The 19,787-nt window shown below is 38.9% G+C and overlaps 1 protein-coding gene across 1 annotated transcript in view; it reads left to right on the forward strand.

The window, feature by feature from the left end:
* Nucleotides 1-19,787, forward strand: part of PTPRG (protein tyrosine phosphatase, receptor type, G) — a 703,838-nt gene that overhangs the window by 473,983 nt on the left and 210,068 nt on the right. The window contains exon 5 of the mRNA XM_012665722.1: nt 16,091-16,186. Within this exon, the coding sequence (XP_012521176.1) occupies nt 16,091-16,186 (96 nt within the window). The remainder of the gene's footprint in view (nt 1-16,090; nt 16,187-19,787) is intronic.

Genomic DNA, 19,787 nt, shown 5'->3' on the forward strand with positions numbered 1-19,787 from the left:
ATGTGTGGGTGTGTTTCCTCTAGCATGCAAATCCCTGTAGATCTAGCCTTATTGCCTTTCTCTGTACAATTCAGAAAACAGGTTGGAAAATTGTGTTTACCTAGCCGTAGTTCTTCACATTAAGCTCTATATCTCTATTGTGTGGTATGCAATGCAACCCCCTTGCTAACTTTACCTTAATAATTTTAGAAGGGAGCATAAGTTGCCTTCTGGTGGGGAGGGAGCTTGACAAAATGATGACATTTGGATGTTCACTTTAAACATATCAGATGTTTTATACTAAATCTTGTTGTCCCCACTCCCCCATCTTTTTGTTCTTGTCTAGGTGATATCTCCTATGGATTCTTACCCTGTGTTTATGGATCTAGTGAATTTATGTGCTGAGTGTGTAGGCAATGAGTCCGTCATGGGCTGCAGTCCACACCTAGGTGCTGTTGGTTAGCATGACCCTGGTCGGCAGTGGGGACCAGGTTGAATTCAGTGTTAACAGCATCCAGCATGTAGGACAGGGCTTGAATTCTGACCAGAGCAGTTTATGAGACTAACTAGGTCCAGGCTCCTGAAGAAAGAGTGCAGAGCCCCAGTGATCAGAACCTACTGAAGTTGAGCTCTGGTCCCAAGGGAAGGACACTTTCCTCCCCTAAACCGCATTATGATGTCTTCTGGACGTGTCCTGCCTTTTGCCTATGAGTGATCATCACACCAGAAAGAGATCCCTTCTGCATGGAACTCTGCTGTTGATGGGCAGAAGTGAATGATGCTCCAGTGTCCGACCGGCCTGATGGAGCACCGCCCCCGGGTGTCTGGCCTGTGGTGAAGAAGCACAGACTGCAGAATCAGTCTGGGTACCCAGCTGTCACCAGTGGTGTTGTCGAAGCAATTCCTCAAACCTCCCTTTCCCAGTCTTCAAAATGGGGATCACAATAGCACCCCCCCATGTAGAATTGTCATGAAAATAAAATTCTCTAATCTTGATAAACCATATGTTCCTGGGACTATTTTGTAAGTGGAGCTCACAAAATTATAGATTATGTTTTTTAAACTTGCAATCTCTCAAATTCTAGTTTTGCAACCCCATTCCATCTACCTACTAGCAATCATCTTGAAAATAGCTTAAAGCTTGCCCTCGGAAGGCTCTGATACCATTCCCACAAACCCCATTGTCCATAAAATAAACCAGGAATGGAAACTCAACTTCTGATCTTACGGCTGTTGGCTTTGTAAGAAATGTGGCCTCTGGCCTGATGTGAAAAAGTGAATTTGTTTTAAAGCATCATAGAATCTGATGTTTAGGATGAGTTTAAAAGCCATCTGGTCAGGAGAATGAATCTCTGCTGTTGGAAGTCAGGAGATGGTTACTCTGGGTTGGGGGTAGTGACCAGGTAAGAGAACTTGGGGCTCCTGGAGGGGCAACAAGTGTTCCATCCCCTCATCTGGATGCTGGTTCCATGGGTGTGCCCACTCTGAAACTTACTGAGGCTGCTCACTATTGCACTTACAACTGTGCACTGTTCTCTATGTGTGTCAACTTTTAGTAAACTTCGAAAAGAAATCTTGTCATGTGCTGTTTGGTTCCTGTTTTAGTTTTGCTTTGTGGTTGTCGTCTTATACTTGTTATTTCAAATATTTACAAAAGAAATTCTTCCCGTTGACAAATCTTTAAACAGTACTGAACATATGGAGTGAAAAGTGAAGTCATTATTTTATCCCTATCCCTGCATTTTCAGTTCTCAATGGTAACCACAGTTAAATTTCTTATAAATTGCTCCAGTTTTTTCCCCTCTGTGTATGCTTCTGTATTTTTCCTTTACTTGAAATATGGGGTGATCATGTACATAGTGTTCCATAAGTTGCCTTTTTAACTCAACAATATATCATGGGCATCCTTGCATACCAAATATAAAACCAACATCATTCTTTTTAATAGCTGCATAATATTCCACTGTAGGGATGCACTCTAATTTAGTCATTCTCCTATTGATTGACAATGAACTTGTCCACAGTCTTTTGCTATTATAAATAATGCTTCTTGAATGCCCTGAATCTCCCTTATGTTAATAACATATGTAACACTGCTCAGATCTCAACTCAGGCAGCCAGATTTAAGCATCTTTTGATTTAAAATATTAATACCTTCTTTAAAATTAAGATTTGGGGCTGGATTTTCTGTGGGCGTGACTCTCCGTGATGGCTGAATCTCAAGTTTGGATATAATAAACCAGGCTTCCTGGGCAGACTTCTGGATGTTCACTGTTACATTGTATATTATGGATCTGAGACAAGTAAAAGAAACAAAAGTTTGAGTACAATTATATTTCAGGTATAGTTTCTCTGGATGTTTTCTATATTAGCTAACCAGGATGGGTCGTGAATGGAGCCAGTCGATAACATGTATTGGCTGACACCGTCTCCTGTGGATGCTTGGCTTCATAAAGCCATGATTTTGATATTTTGTTGTTTTTATCCTCTCTTTTAAATTCCATTTTTATTCCAAATTACTAACAGTTCCCTGCTGAGATTTATCTATCAGAGTCTCAAGACGCTCTCGTTAATAGAGTTATTAACCCGTCTGCAAACCAGCAGGGCATCCTCTGGCTTGGACCCAAAGCCTGAAAAGCATTGCTTGGCTTTCTCTTGATGCCTGAGTTACTGGTTTTACGACGGCTGGCTGTTGGAGAGTACCGATGGGTTTTTTTTTTTTCCCTTAAAATTCAGTACCTCATGAAATGATGGGTAGAGATAGGGATAGGGATAGAGATGCAGATAGAGATAGGGATGGGGATGGACTGTTGCTTTGATAAAGCAAGTATATTAAAATGTTAATGGTAGAATCTAGGTGGTGAGTATACAGTTGTTCACACACAATCAGGTTCTTTCAACTTTGCCCTTACGTTTAAAGTTTATTTATAATAAAATGTTGGGGGGAAGCATGTGAAACACAATGAGAAAATGGGAAAATCTGATCAACAAAGGACTTGATCTGAAGTCATACGATAAATGAATGCAGTATCAAGTAGCCAGTTTGACAGAGACATCTATTTTTTTGAAAAGAAGTTTTATATAAATTATTATACTAATCATGAAGAAGATAATGTTGATATCTTGTGGCATTCTTATTTTCCCTGTGGTGTTAAATCCTAACCCCAAACTGTGTACAAGGTTATATTCAATCATCAGACCTCTTTTTAAGTCATTATCATCATCATCATCATCATCATCATCATCCAGACTAACCTAATAACATCATCATCTCACTTTTCCATAATTGGAAATGGAGACCCTTTCTTCCATTTCCTACTAATATTTTTCCCACTCCATCATGTGTTTTCTCTGATTATGAGATTCCGAAATCCAAAGTCATTCTCCAGGGAATTCATGGAGAGGAGGATCGTTCAGCCAAGAATATTCTGACCCGTGGTCAAGGCTGCAATGGTGGCAGCCCTCTGCCCTCCTCACCCCTAAGGCCTTCAACCACTTCCTAAGAGTGTCTCTCTAGTCAGCTGTGTCGGGTTTTGCCCAGTATATCGGCAGTGCTGGTGCTTTGCCCGGCTTTGGACGGCTTTGTTTTGCTCTCTAATTCTCTTGTGTCTTTCTGACCAAAGATATGGTCTGGAAGAATTAGCACTTTGTGTTTATTCAAGGTAAAGTGAAATTACAGTGTACACTGTAATTTTATAGCCAGGCGGGTGGGAAATTATGAGTCTAAATAAATACACTTTTCAACAGAGCAGCTCTGTTAAGTGAATTAAAGTCTGCGTAGATCTGAAATAATAGCTCAATCTTTACTTCTGCCTCCTTTGGAGCGTTAGAGAGCTTGAGTAGTTGTGTGTTTCATTGCTGTCAGAAATAAATGAACAGTGATTTGTGTCGAAGTGAGATCAGGAATAAAGGAAGGTCACACCCTGTGTGATGTTGGGACATCTGCTGCTAGGGGCTGGCAGGCTCATCCCTTTGGACTACTTTGCTGTGAGGCTGGTGTTCTAAGTTGGGTCACCAGATGGATCCATTAGCTTCACCCCCTCCCCCTTGGAGCACTGGTAGGATTTTGGGTTTGTTCTTTTGAATTTTTTTTCTCATTTCAAAGGGAATTTTTTTCTAGAGGAGCTACTATTTAGAGCTAGCAAGTATTATTAAGAGTTGCAATAAAACAAACCACTTGCCTGGCCCCAAACCAATCTGAGTCCCCTCTACAGAGAAAACTGCCATTAATTGGTGTTATTTTTCCAGAACTGAGGCTTGCCTTGCCTTAGTTCTATATATCTGTGCATATATATACGTGACACATGCAATATTGTCTTGTATGGCATTTTTAAAATCAAATGTGATCACTCTATTTATTTTGCAGTTTTCTCCTTTAACAATGTATCTTTGAGAACTTTCAATGTTAGTGCCTATTGATCAATTTCCTTGCCTCCCTTGATAGGTTATTTCACCACTCTCCTCTTTATTATGCATATCAGGTTTTTTTTTCCCCTGATACCATCAATGGTGGAACAAAGGTACTTGTATATTTGTCTTTGAATTTGCAGCACTTATGGCAAAGCATTGTTTCCAACAAAGAGCCCTCTTAAATAATATAAAAGGAAATCATTAGAAAAAAATTAGTAAATATTTTCATTCTTATTGATTATTAGGAAATTTTTAAGATGAGAAGAGAAGTGCCCATCCAACGGCTAAAAAATAAGAAAGATCCATGAATCCAGTGTTAGCAATGGCATAGGAAAATTGGTATTCTCCTACATTGTTGACTGTGGTATAAAAGGTGTGTACTCTTTTTGGGGGATGGTCTGATTTGAACCTGTCTTAGGGAAGGGATTTTGTGCTCATTGAGGCATGTTCACAGATTTTTTTAGTAGTAGTGATTCTTAACCTTTCTGGCTTGCGGAGCCCTTGAAGATTCCGATGAAAGCCATAGTCGTATCATATGAGATCAGCGCTAAAAATGTGTCTTGAAGAGTTCTCAGCACGTGGTCATAGATGGAAACACCAGAGTTCATCTGATGAAAAGTGACCAACACTGTCCAGTGCATGCATGGATAACCTTTGGCAATATTTCAGGGGATGTGTAGCCCTGCTGGAAGCTAAGCCAAATATATTTCTTTTTCCCCTCCACCAGTCATCTACCCAAAGCTATTGGTTATTTTAAGGGAGACTGAATAATGAGAAAAGGTCTGAATGGAGTAATACAACGCATTTCCTCCCGTGTGAGAAATAACTTCCGTTCATTTACTCCATAGTCATTTAATGAGTGACTACTACATGCTTAGCCCTGTAACCACCCTCCCAGTGGAAGAGGCCACATAATACAGTATCCAGAAGAGCATGTTGTAAGGGGACCTCCACCAGAAATGAACAGATGACTTGAGGAGCAGAGAGCAGAGTTTTAAAGAACAGATATTCTAGATCAGTTGACTTAGCTAATCTTAAAAATGCTTCACTGTGACGGTTGTCTTGAGGATACTAGAGGGTGTGGTTTGGATTTCTAGAACTCAGAAGCATTTGGGAAGCCTCCAGGTTGGCTTGCATGTCATACCTGTTCTCAGAAATGTTTTGCATCAACCGTGTTCTTATGAAGAGTGATTTGGCAACATTCAGCGGTGTAGGGCAAAATGCAGTTTTCTGGTTAAAACAGCATAACTTGTCTTTGTGAACAAGCTTTCTTGGAGGCCTCTGGCTGGGAGAAGGGGAAGGGGGTACAACCAACTCTACACCTGTGTTAATTTTATTTAGTTTAATTGCAAATTCATGACATCATCATTTCCCCTAAAACCTATTATGGGGTAGAAAATACAATATCAGAAGTGAGGAAAGAACTATATATAATGGGAACTTCAGTTGAGTAAGTAACAGCTAAACTATATATCAGGTTTCTTGTATTTCAAAACAGGAGACATATTGCTGATTCCTAGTTGGTTTTGAATGATTTATAACCTTTTATTTGTGGTTGAGTGTTGCAGTCTATGTTGTCATGGAAATTCTATTGAATTTATAGGTCCATTTATCCAAAATGATTTTCCAGACTTCATTTCATGGTGAATCATGTGGCTGTTACTCCCAAGTACAAAGCAATTTCTAAAAAGTTTCGTATTACAAAGAGCACAAACACTGTGGTGGTTATTTTCGTGTTTTTGAAATACAAACGAGTTCCAGATGCACCTGGGGACCCCTCCCCCTCCACTGTGTCTAAGGCGTTAAGCTCCACTGCATTTTAGAACCAACCTTATATATAAAATAGCTATGCAAGCAAGGAAACGATGTTTTAATAGAAAAGAAAGGCAATACGGTAACCTCAAGAATAGGTGAAAGCCGTCTGAAAGTTAGTGGTTTATGGGTATGGACGTAACTCCTCACCCAGTCTCTAAGTCAAGCCCCCTTACAGCTTGTTCCTCTCCTCTCAAAGTTCAGTAGTCTTGGGAAAGGGAAATTAAAAACAAGGTGCTTTACCACATCCATTGATAATGTTTCGTGTTGACAGTGGGTGTAGAGCAGGGCTTCTGCACCTCAGCACTATTGATGCTTTGGGCACAATAATTCTTTGCTGTAGGATGCAGTCCTGTGCATTGCAAGATGCTTAGCAGCATCCCTGGCCTCCATCCGCTAGATGCCGCTAGCGCCTCTCAAGAAGTGACAGCCAAAACTGTCTCTAGACATGGCCAAATCTCCACTGCGATACAAAATCATATCTGGTTAGGAACCACTGTTCTGGAAGCTTTGTGCTAGTATCCTAGAGATAACTAATAGGTAGTTCTCATTGCCAATAGGAATTTAAGTGTGTGGGCTGTGCAGGCAGGTGCCTGGGTTTGAATCCCATTGTTATTACTTCTTAGACAAGACCTAGTAATTCAGCCTTGATTTCCTTTTGTATGAAATAGGAAAAATAATAGTATCTTCCCCAGAACGTGGCAGAAAAGATTAAAGGAATTAATTGATGTAAAGTATTAAGAATTGGATACATTCAAACAATTCTCCTGGAGTATTTCATGCGTGAGGCTGCCTCTTGGCCTCACTTGCAGTGTCTGCCCAGGGGAAAGGGGAGGTGGGCGCGGTGCCTGGCTGCTGTCATTGTCACTGTTATCCGGTCCTCAAGTGATTCTGCACCTGCACGGCCAGTCACCGTGACTTGCTCTATCAAGCAGATACATTCAATCTAGCCTTATTCCTAGGTTTAAAAGTAGCCTATCTCAAATCAAATGGGTGCAGAATGGGGCAGCATGCCGGGCCCTGCTCTGTTATTACGTGAGAAGCATATACTTTTGTTCATCTTGGTTTCAGAAGTGTCTCTCTCTCTCTCTCTAATTCTGTTTATTCATTATTGAAGTCTCATATACAAAGAGGAAAAGTCACAAATAATAAGTGTACAGCTGAACAAATTCTCATCACCTCTGCCCAGATCATCAAGAGAGAGAACTTTCCCACACCCCCAGACTCTGATTTCCACTTACTGCCCCCTGGGGTAAGCATGGTGCTGGCTTCTAACTGCTTGAGTTTTTCCTGTTCTCATACTTCATTCCAGTGGAGTCACACAGTATATTGTTTTGGGTTTTTTGTTTACTTGTTTTTGTGTCAGGTTTATTTGGGTCGTCTTTGTGAGGTTTATCTATATTGTCCACTGTGGTTCTAGTACATTCCATTCCTGTTTCCACTGTGTGGCTGAGTCATAATTTGTTTATCCATTCCATTATTGGCTAGCATTTAGGTAGGTTCCCCTTTGGGAATGTTTGCAAATAGCCCTTTCACTAATTTATTTGTTGGTGTGTTTTTTTTGTTTGTTTTTTTTTTTCCTTTTTTCTTCCTGTTTCCCTCTTTAGTGTTAAGAGATGTTTGAACAAATTGGTGGCTTTTAGCATGCCAAACATGGTGGAAGGTGCTTTACTTGAGTTATGTTATTTACTCATGCGGATGTTAAGTCTCAGAGAGAGCAACTAACTTTAACTGGGTCACACAGCTATTCAATAGGAGAACTGTAGCTTACTGCCTTCTTTCCTAAGCACATGATAAGGGTGTCTTACCCACATATAGCCAGATTCTGAATCTACCTCATATGTGCCCAAACTGATGCTGAACTGTAAGAAATAGCTCATGAATCATGCATAGTAAATCTCTGGAAAACTCAACTTACTATTCTAAGCAAGAGCCTGAACTCTTCCCTATCAAGGGAAAAGTGCAAAAATATAAAATGTATTTGATGAATCAGATGCATCACTGAACCAGAAATCCTGAAAATCAGCTAATAAATAGATGTATAACGGAACAAACAAGTTACACACAGAGACTTTTAAAAGGGTTCCCAAAAACATCCTGGCGCCTGATTGCACGGCCCGTAGCTCTAGTGTGCACTTTGGGTCCTTCTGCTGCAAAACTTTGGATTCCTGCTGTAAAGTAGTTGAAGATAATTTCATGTCACAGGGCAAGCGAAAACAGGAAATAATTAAGGATTAGCGCACTCTGTGATTAATGATATCGTATAAAGCAAACGTTTCAGAATGTTTATTTAAATGCCACCTTGGCTGCAAAGATGCTGAATACCTACTATTCTTTGGAGCTTGGTTCTTCTAAAAATACTCTTCCAGTGAAAGCTATGTGAAGCCCACTTACAGGTTTCTTCGCTGCACCTTGTGGTGTGACTCACTGGGATGTTGCCTGGCCCCTGAGAATGATTTATTTTCACCTTAATTTACATATGCCTTCAGGTCATAAAGAGAGCAATAAAGATATATAATATTAGAAAAATGAGAGCTGTTTGGTTTGTTCTTATTTTTCCAAAGTGTGTGCTTAGGGACAGTATTACAACAGTCCCACGAGGTGAATGTTGCCTCTGTTTTATAGACAGGAACACTGAGCCGTAAAGATCTCCCATGTCTTCAATATACAAATCAGGTCTTTCTCTATAGCAAGTGCTCCCAGATCTTCATCTACCACCACCCAATTCTGCCAACTTCACAGACATCTCTCTGTAAGCCACATGAGGGTGAACTGGATTGTGACAAGGCTGCATTTTTTTGTGGGAGAAGCCTATTAGGAAGCGGTGAATGAAGATGATGGAGGTCAAAGGTTGAAAGAAGCTCAAAAAGTAACTGGATTACAGAGTGGTTTTGTAATGTGATTTTATAATGTGTTTGCTTAACACCAGTTATGACTTTTGGGGGTATATTAGTCTGGGTTCTCCAGAGAAACAGAACCAGTAGGATTCCCTCATCCCCCACCTCTAATTAATTAATTCTAATTCTAACTAAGTAACCCGTGGCATCGGTTGATGTTGCACTCTTGAGTCTGGAAGTCTACAAACTCAGGCAGAATTTCTAGGTTACAATCTAGAGGTGGAATTCCTTCTTTTTAGGGGGACCTCAGGCCTTCAACTGATTGCATGAGCCCCACACGCATGGTGGAAGGGCATCTGCTTCGCTTCTGAAATCGACTGATTTAAATGTCAATCACACCTAAAAAATAATTTTTCAAAATACTTTCACATAAAATAATAATGATCCTTTAAAAAAGTAACTAGGAATAAAAACTTCATTAGTATAAAACAAGACACCCACTCACTGTTTGTGTTACGTATTTTTATGTGATATATATTGTGTGTATTTATCATATTTCTCCATCATTTAAATGAATTGATCTTCTTTTGTTGGAGCATTAAAGTTTCAGGCCAGAATTACTTAGTTATAAAATGATTTGGATTTCATGTGGATTAAAGAGAAAGGAAGATAATCTGTGTTTAGCAGAACTATACCTGGGGCCTCTTCGCCATTTCACAGTGATTTTGTCCTATTTTTGTACCTCTCTGAGCATTTACTCTCTCGGTTTAAATGCCTTCATTTTGTTCAGTATCCTGATCCCTCGTTGCCCCTCACTTTGTTACTATTCCAAGAGGTAGAAAGGACCTTGTTAATCATTTGGCTGTCCTTGCTTCAAGCCACTTAGAGCTCCCACTGATTTCATTCATTCCAGGAATGAGTCATTAGTATTTGCAATGAGCAGCACCACGCTAGGGACACAGCCTTGAATTGGGCAGACTGACTTCCTGCCTGCAAACACCTTCCTGTCTAATGGCAACAGCAGTGTTAAAGAGTTGGAATGTGATGTGTAGAGTGTGTGTGGTCTGGCTGAATAGTAGTAGTTAAGGTACAACATGATTTAAAAAGCAAGTTAGCTTAAGAACTTATTTTACAAAAACCTCAATTCTGACATTATCCTGTGCAAAGCATCAAAAAAGTAGAACCCGCTGATTAACCATGTTTGGATATTTACTCTACCTTCACTGCACGTTTTTATTCTTAGGTGGCTGTTCCTTGTCCACCACCACATTCCCAACTGGCTTACGGCAAGTTAATGCCAAGCATGATTAGAAACATCCATTTCCACCTCTTCAGTTCTGTCATCTGCTGCCTCCTATGTGATTTTTAATTCTACTGTTGCCTTTTTAGTTACCTTGTTTATTTCATCCTGTTTACATCTCATCTCCATCTGTTCTTTTCTATAGCATTTGCCTCTGTGTTCTTCCACTCTATTAAAAATTCCCAACAGTATCCTGGAAATGTCTGCTGAATCTTTCAGTAGATCGCCTTTCCTCTGAGCTGTCTGCATGCTGTTTTCTTACTTAATGCATCATTATTTTTTTTCTTGGGCCATGTGTGGGGGGCATGTGGGAGAAATAGAAGTTTTTTGAGAGGAAATAAAATGTAGAGCTTTCTAAATCAGCATAGAAGTGACTTTTGGATTTTCCACTCTTGCGTTGGGATCATTTCCTCTTGCCTCCATTATCACAGCAACCTGAGAGCTGACTTAGGCACACAATATAACATTAGAGAATAGGAAGTTCGCCTTCAAGAAAATGCCCCCTCTTGGCCATTGCCTGTATTAGTTTAATATTTGTTTAATAGATGGCTCACTTGACCATGAGCCATTTATTGCCCTATGCTTCCTTATGATACACTTACTCAATTTTGGCATTCAAAAACAAAGTTAGCCTTGTCTCATTAGTGGTATTTTGGTCTTCCTCAGTACAGACTGTGTCTTCATCAGTCATGATGCGTTACACAGAATAGGCATTAAGCAGATGTTCTTGCCAATTGGAAGGAAGCACAGTGATCAAGACCTTGAACTCTGGAAAGACAATTTTTCTATCCCAACCCTATTTTCCTTCATTAAGAGTTTTGGAAATTTTGGAAATTATGAATTTTGGAAATCCTTGGTTTCCTTGCCTATAAAATGAAGATCACAGTGCTGTGAGTGTTAATGAATGATAGTACAGTACCTGGCATACAGTCGGCACTCACAAAATGTTTTGAAAACAACAATAATATTAATAATAGCATAGAAGGCCCTAGTTTTCAGATTTGTCGCTTTCATGCAACCTAACGTGGACAGTGATACATATTGGAAACCAGGCATATACATATTTTTTAAATCAAATTGCAACTAGAGTTATTTTAAATGTAAGGGGAAAAATTGCACAAGTCAGGACAATAGGGAAGGTAAGTGGGCATTTTGTTGTGACTCTGCATATATCATGCTGGTGCCCTACAACTGCTATCAGCCCTGTACTCACAGTGCCCACTTCACCTCCCTCCCATTACTCAGCAGCGTTGCTATTCATGCAGGCATTTGCCATATCTGTATTTTAGGAGATGCTTCCTGGTTGATGGTGATGCTTTTAATGTGATTTGGTTTTTCCCTGTAAAATTCTATTTTCCAGATGTCAAATTATGCTAGGCTAGGTTATCCTTCATCTTAATCTGGCTAGAGAAATGCCTGGAGGGTTTTCCAGTCAAGCCATTTCACAAGGTAGAGTTGAATGATCCATTTGGGCCAATGAGTCTCACTTATGACTTTGAAAAATTTGGCAGAACTGGTCCCATGATTGTGCCCTGGTCCACATAGTCTGTCAATCGGTTTTAGTTGAGCTTTATGTAGTTTGTTTCTTGAGGAGACATGTATATCTCATGGGACTCTGTATGATGGAGGAACATCCATTTATTTAAAGTTTACCTAGCTTTCCTTCCTTGCAAAAGTGGATCCTTGTTGAAATGGACTCACCAACCCTTAAGCTATGTGGTTTTCTTGAAGAACCAAAGCATTCTATTCTCAAATATATTTGGAAAATATTGAGTTCAAGTTATTAAGTCTTTGAATAACATTTTCCACTAAAAGGAACCAGGGCTCACTCAAGAAATGACCAGTTCTAGAGCTGGGGCAAGGAAAATACGAAATGAGCCCAAAACATCTGTGCCTGGTAGTAAGGAGATGCTGTAAAACAAAAAATGATGGGAAATGGCAGAATGACCAAGGAATCCTTTTGAAGGGCCTCCTCCTAGGCAAATCTAGGACAGTTTGAGCATCAGAATAATGTTAGTAATGGAATATAATAATGGATTGAAAAAAGAAGAAACAAAAATAAATGAGTCCATGTGGATATAAATAAATGAATAAACTGTGGAGAAGGGAAAGCTATTCCTTACTCTAGAATGCTGGCAATGATTAGGTTTCAAAAAGGTGAGGTAAAAAAAGAAGAAAGAGAAAAAAATAGAATGCCATCAATGAATATAAAAGGAATGATGGAGTCAGAAAGTCATCAATGGATGCTAAAACTAGTGAGTAAAAGATGAGGAACAGGATATTTATGTAATGTCAAAGTATTTCCCTACGAAGTGCTTTTTAATTACAAAAGGAAAATTAATAACTTTATAGTGGCGAAGCCTGGCAGGTATCACTTTAGCCAACTGATCAAGATGAACACCCCTAATATAGGGATAAACACACATACCCAGGTAACATGCTTTCTGATACGATGCCCACAATATTACTGTTCTGGGGACCTTCCCAGCATCACCTGAATCCAATCATGAGAATCCACGAGGCAGACTTCAATTCTATGTAATAACTGTCCTATACACTTCAAATTCTCGGGGTAAAGAAAGACAGAGGCTGAGAAACTGTTCTAGAGGAAAGTGGGGAGTGAGAGGGGTCAGCATAAAGAGACATGACAACTAAATGCAAAGTTTGATCCTAGATTGGATCCTGGAACGAGAACCAAAAAATAATCTGGAATGGGCTTTATTTGGGCACTTACCAAAATTTGAAAATGGACTGTGAGTTAAATGATAGTATTGTATTAATGTGAACTTTGTTAATTTTAATAATTATCCTGTGGTTATATAAGAGAATGTCCTTATTCTTAGAAATTACACACTTAAGTATTTACTGGTAAAAGGACATATTATTTCCCACTTACTCCCAAATGATTGAGGAAAAAAAGAAGTTTTTTGTGTGTGTGTACACAGAGAGGGCAAATGGGGTAAAATGTAAATAATTGGTGGTATGGGGTAAAGGATATATGGAACAGTTAATAGGTCTCTTTATTGCCAGATTTTCAGGATCTTTTCTTCAGCTTACTTGTACCATGTTTCTTAGGCAGGGGGATTTCTATACCGTATGTATCACTTAGATTCATATTACTAAAATGAACACATTTTGAGGAGGGTTCTGGGTATGGCTTCTGAGAGTAAATTCAGAAAGTTGCCAAAGATGTTTTTAGAAATTAGGTTTCCACCCTCTGTCCAAACTTGGCCCATCAACAATTAGCAAAAAATGTTAAAGTCCAGTTCACTCAGCAAAGCCCCATCTACTTATTTACTCATATTTTAGGTAGCTTCAGACATTACCATAATTCAGTAGAGTACAACTCGAGAGAGATAGCAAGGAGAATTGATATTTCAGACCTGTGCTACTGTTCTCTTCATGAGACATTTTATTATCCAGATGGGTGGAGCTGTGACTCAAAAACATTTTCTAAAAATGCATTTCCTTCCCCAGTAGTAAATGAAAATGCCCTTGAAGAGGTCTTAAAGTATTTTGCATCACACACTATTCAGGTGATGCATTAAACAATGCCGCCCCCACTCATGGGGTGAAGTATAGGAAAGCATTCTGTGAACCTACTTAATTTGAAGACCTGAGTTTTAAAAGGAAAGTGAAGTGTAATTTTCTGAATACACTTGTATAGTGTTTCTTTCTTGGGTTAGTAGCATTGCACCCAAAGCAATTCACCCAGTATTAAACTGTTTTAATCCACACCTCATTGAATGGATTTTTTTCTTAGTGTAAATTCATGTCTAAAGCTGTCCAAACCTTAAGGCAAAGCATTTGTAAGAAACTGCCAGAATCAGTGCGAATTCACAGTCTTAAGGAAAAGAATTCTCTTTAAGAAAGAATATGCTCCAAAAGAATCTTCCCATCCTTCTCCCATCCACTTAGGTACCTGAGTTTTCCTAGAAAGTGTCCTGATTTGGGCTACCTGATTTCAACCTTCAGAAAAGAAATGTCATCATGTTCTTAGCCTCTTGGTTACTTCAGTCATCAGAACTCTGTTTACCTTTGACCTGCACTTCAGCTTCTCACTCTGACTTCTCTTTGCTTGCCAGGAGTTTATTGTTCAATGTCAGATCTCTAAACTCCACCTGGCGGGGGGCGGGGGGGATGGTTGTTTAGTCAACTATAGAAAAATAGCATCATCCCTTTTGGAAAAATGGGGAAAGAGAAATCATGAAAGAGAGTGAATGACATAAGAGATTCGATTTTCTGTAAGAAGTAGAGTCATGCTGAAAGAGAAATCCTACTCTTACTAGAAATTTCAAGATGTCTGCCAAAATATTACCCTTAAGCTATGATGATGATGATGGCAATTTTCTGAGCACTGATGAGGTCTAAGCATGAAGTCTACCTACATGCCATGTACTATACTGACTTGTGTGAGCCCCATAACTACCTTGCGGAGGGGAAATACTTTGTGCATGAGAAAGCTGATGCTCAGAAAATAACCTTGCCTTAGGTCTCACAGGCAAGTAAATGAGGAAGCTGGGATAAAAGCCCAGATCTGTTCTTTTTATTACATGTGGAGTCTCTTGGGGTTAGTCTGTGGTCCATTTTTGTTTTTTGAATTTTTTAAAATATCCAGGTGTGGGCCAGGCAAGGTGGCTCACACCTATAATCCCAGCACTTTGGAAGGCTGAGACAGAAGGATTGCTTAAGGCCTGGAATTCAAGACCAGCCTAGACAACATAGTGAGACCCCATCTCTACTAAAAATAGAAAAAATTAGCCGGGCATGGTGGTGCACGTCTGTAGTCCCAGCTTCTCGGGAGGCTGAGGCAGGAGGATCCCTTGAACCCAGAAGTTCAAGGCTGCAGTGAGCTATGATGCTGCCACTACACCGTAGCCCAGGCAACAGAGCAAGACACTGTTTCCAAATATATATATATCTCAAGGCGTGGTCAAGCATTAAAATTATATAATGGTTTTACGTTGATTTATCTGTGTTCTGCTTTTTTAGTAAAAACTCTGGTCTAGCCAAACATATAGTAAGAGGAGATATTTAAGGTTGGCATGAGATTTTAGACTCTGATGTTTAATCTTGGGCAAATTAATGTCAAATTTCTGAAATACTTTTTCCTTCTCTATAACTGAGTATAGTAATTTCTGCCCTACCTTTATAGGAGATGTTGAACTAATTGAGCAAAATAATATGTGAGTTGGCCTTTTGCAAACTATAAAATATAAAGCATTATTGTTATCACTTCCATTCTATTTCTTTATGAATTCACTGAAATATGCCATTTGGGCTATTTCTCAAAGCTACTGAGATACCCCTTCAAATTTTCATCAGTATGGAGTTGTTTATAAAAATGTGGCCATTTAAGTGTTTATAATTTTAATGTGTGGACTGAATCTCATAGGCTTAGTTTTCTACTTCACAGTCTTGAACTCTGTTAAACTTGTGCTTTTTAAAAGAGAAATTTCACCATGACCTGCGTATTAGGTAATAAGAAGGCATTAGTGTTATATATTTTGGGTGGCACAAATGCACCGTAGTTATGTGAGAAAATGTGATACATTCTGAAGTATGTGGGGCTAAAATGACATGATTTCTAGGTTTGCTCTCAAATACATGGAGCAAAAAAAAAAAATATCGATAGATGAGTAAATTTGGCAAAATCTTAGTAAGTGGGAATTTGGGTACGTTGTACTATTCTTTCAACTTTTGTGTATGTTTGAAAATTCTCCCAATACATTTTTTAATTGTTCTTTTACAGATGCAGATTTTCTTTTACAATCCAGATGACTTTGACAGCTTTCAAACTGCAATTTCGGAGAACAGAATAATCGGAGCCATGGCCATATTTTTTCAAGTAAGTTAACAGTGGCTGAAGTACTTCAACTGGAGAGTTCTTTGAGTATTTTTTTTTTAATTTGCCGAATTGTTCCATGTTTAATGAATGCATCTGTTTTCTAGTTCACACCTGTCTAAATGAAAGATATTTCATATTGTCTAAAGTGTGATTTAAAATGTAAATAAGTATGTTTAGAAACATAACGAAAAATTTTGCATGAATTATTCTGATTTTATAGCTACTTGACTGGTGCACAGATTGAAGAACACATTTATCATCTAAGTTACTTCGCTGCTGAAGCGTTTTGAACAGGTTCCTTCAGCATATTAAGAGTCTGATGTTTAAAAAAAAGGTAGTTTTCTTTGGTGCAACTTTAAAATTTGACATTACTTGCAAGTAGATTAATAAATAGCATCAGTCACTTTTGTAAAGAGACCCCTTTTCTTTCTTTCCCAGAAATCCCCATGGTAACTGAAGTTTTTGTTGAGACTATTTCCAAGTTAGTACATTTATGAATTCCCATCCTTTCTTTCTGTCTTTTAATGTGATTATGTTGATGAATGTTCATAGTTCGGTGCTGATTCTGTACATAGAAGGCAAACCTTGCATCCTTCCATAGATAATACTGTCCATGCTTTTTAATGAATCAAATCAAATTATAGTAGTGTTGATCAGGGGGTGCCTTGACCAAGTCATCTACAGGAGACTGTGGTGCTTTTTTGTGTGGAATGTAACCTGAGTAGTAGGCATGTGGTTTCTCTGTCAGTCTAAAAATTTGCCCAAAGACTACATACAGGTATTCCTTTTACCAGTGAGTCACTGGTGGAAAAAAGTGTCTTTCTGACAACTCGGAGGAACATTAAAGACATCAGAGCCTTCTCCATTGTAGGTCTTTAACATCTGGCTTTTCAGCAAGCTTCTTTGTCACTGAGATGGAACCATTCTTGTTTGGAGCGTATTAATTCCATCTCCCTTTTTAGTAGGTGACACATGACTGACAATTCTCTCCGTGGTTTATCTCTCCCTCTTAACTACCCTTTCTCCCTTCTCTGTTCTTGGATAAAGGCTCCAGTGGGAGATTATGTGTGAAAATTTGAAAAGCTTATTCTACATAATGTCATAAACCATAAGAACACTGATCATCAGCATCGATCATGGCACTGGTTTTCAAACTGTGGGTTTTGACTTATTATTGGGCCATGAGATCATTTCAGTGAGTTCTGACTATCATTTTTAAAATAATGAAATAGAAGAATGTAGAACAGGAAAAAAAAATCAGAAAATGTCAGTGTATCACACATAGTAAGGGTAAATATTTTTATAGAACTTTTTGTAGTTGTTTATACACAGCAATGCATACTAGATGTTTACTGGGTCATGACATAATGTGTATTACTGTGGGTCACAGATATTTTGGAAGTCGTCTGTTTAAGCTGTGTATTGACCTGATCTGTCCATGGTTCTCCAACATATCTTTTTTCTCTTACCACTTTTCATGAACCACAGTAGAGCATACTGTTTTAAGAGCTTCTTCACTGGAGCCCAAAATACTTGCTTTTGAATCCCACCTCTTCTGCTCAACAGCTGAATGATAATAATGTAGTTATTTAAACTTTCCAACTTCAGGATCCTTATCTGTGAATCGGGGATAACAACTAATACATCATGAAGACTGCAGTGGTGATTAAATGAAGTCCCCAGTATGGTTCCTGGCACTTGGTGGGCACCTGATAAATGCCAGATAATAAGTTTCTATATCCATCCATCTGTTTCTATGGGATGGGGACTCCAATGGCATTGGCGCATATGTCCTCTTTTCATGTTATGGACACTACTCTGTTGGCAGATGACTCGGCTTCTGTCTGGCCCCCTCTGCTTCTAAACCATTATTGGTTTGCCTTTGGCAACACTGGGTTACAGAAACCACTCTTACATGATTCCCACCTACCTAGCGAACCCCTTGTTTCTGTCATTGTTCCCTTGAAATGTGCTGCTTTTCCTGTAGCTGGGCCTCTGCTCCTGCAGCCCTGCCATCAAATCTACCCTCGCCTCTTTGACATGCTCAGCTATGACCCGCCAGGTCTCCTTTACAGGGCATCTTTCTTAGAGGAAAATAAAATTTTTAAAAATTTTTTATGAGTACTGGAATGACTAGTTCACAGCATGCTCTACCCAGACGCTTCCTATTTTTCCAGCTCTGTAAACTCTTTTTAAATATAAGACCAATTAGAGTCTAAAGCAGGCAAGACACATTGGTGTGTGCAAACTAGCAAAATATCTCACTGTGAAATCTAGGTTTTGAATTCTTAAAATATTTCTAGGACACGACTACCAGTTCACATATAAAGAAATTTAAAGTGTATTTCATTCGTTAGGTCCTTTTCTAAATTTTGGTTTGCTGTCCTGTAGACACAAAGTAGAGGGCAGATACTAAAAATAGAACAGAATTTTATTTAGATAGCAGCTGTTTTGAGCTGCTTCCTTTGTCATTGTTATAAGTCCACATGTGTGTTTATACACTTGAGTTCTCACTGAGTCATACAATGCAAAGAAAAATGTATTGTTATTTTAATGTGATAATTTCGTGAGATTTTCATATTTTGAGTCTTTCTATAAGAATAATAAATTAAAAAAAAAGAAGAAGAATAATAAATTTGACAGTTTGGTATTTTTCCCCAAAATAGCCAGAGAAATCTTGATATGCATTTCCAAATTTAAACTTGGCATCTTCCATTTTGGTACTGAAGAAGTATTTGTCATCTATGCAATGTTGATTCTACTCCAGGAATGGTACTAGTTGCTACATTTAAACATAAACATAATCTCCTGTCCACTAGGACTGTACTGTCACAATCCCGGTGATAATGGCTAAGAAGAGGTGAACAGAGAAACTCCTCTTCTTGTGAAGAGGGTGCACTCTCACTTGGTGCTCATAAACCACATATTTGTCATCTGGAGTGCCGTGATGTGAATGACCCATAAGTGCAGGTCTGGGCAAGGCCAAGTTCTGTGGTAGTCTGGATGCTGATTTACTCCATACACTGGAATAATTTTCTTAACAGTTTCAATTTTTCACTATCTCTGCTTTTTTTCTTCTTCAACATGTGCCTGTTATTTTGGGTAAATTTGGTTGTCTTTCTGCCTTTGCTGTGATTAGATATGATAAAATTCACAATGTTGCCCAAAAAACACCAAAACAAGCACAAATGTAGTGGACACATGGTTGACCAAGGAGCCATACATTGGCCTAGACTAGAGGTTGCTTGCAAACATGATTTGTTGAACCTACATAGTGTTTACAATTCTTTTCTTTGGTTAAATATGGAAGGTTTTACATTAAAAGTCTTGATGAGGTAGCGGTAATCAGGATCTGCCTAGTTGCTGTCTACTTTGAAGGGGTGTACGTTCCCATTACAACACAATCTCCAAGCAGCCTTATTCATGTATTCATGTCAACCTGATCTTAAGATGCCTAGACTGGACCTCCATAAATTTGAATGACAGTTGATAGATTCTGGTAACATAGTTGAGGGCCAGTCTCTATGCTGAGAGATGGTGAGTCAGGTGTTTTGTGTGAGCACAAGTGTCTTCCACACGTGAAGGACCTCCTCCATGTGTG

This window comes from Propithecus coquereli, unplaced genomic scaffold, assembly GCF_000956105.1.
Source record: "Propithecus coquereli isolate 6110/MARCELLA unplaced genomic scaffold, Pcoq_1.0 Scaffold1, whole genome shotgun sequence".
NCBI lineage: Eukaryota > Metazoa > Chordata > Mammalia > Primates > Indriidae > Propithecus > Propithecus coquereli.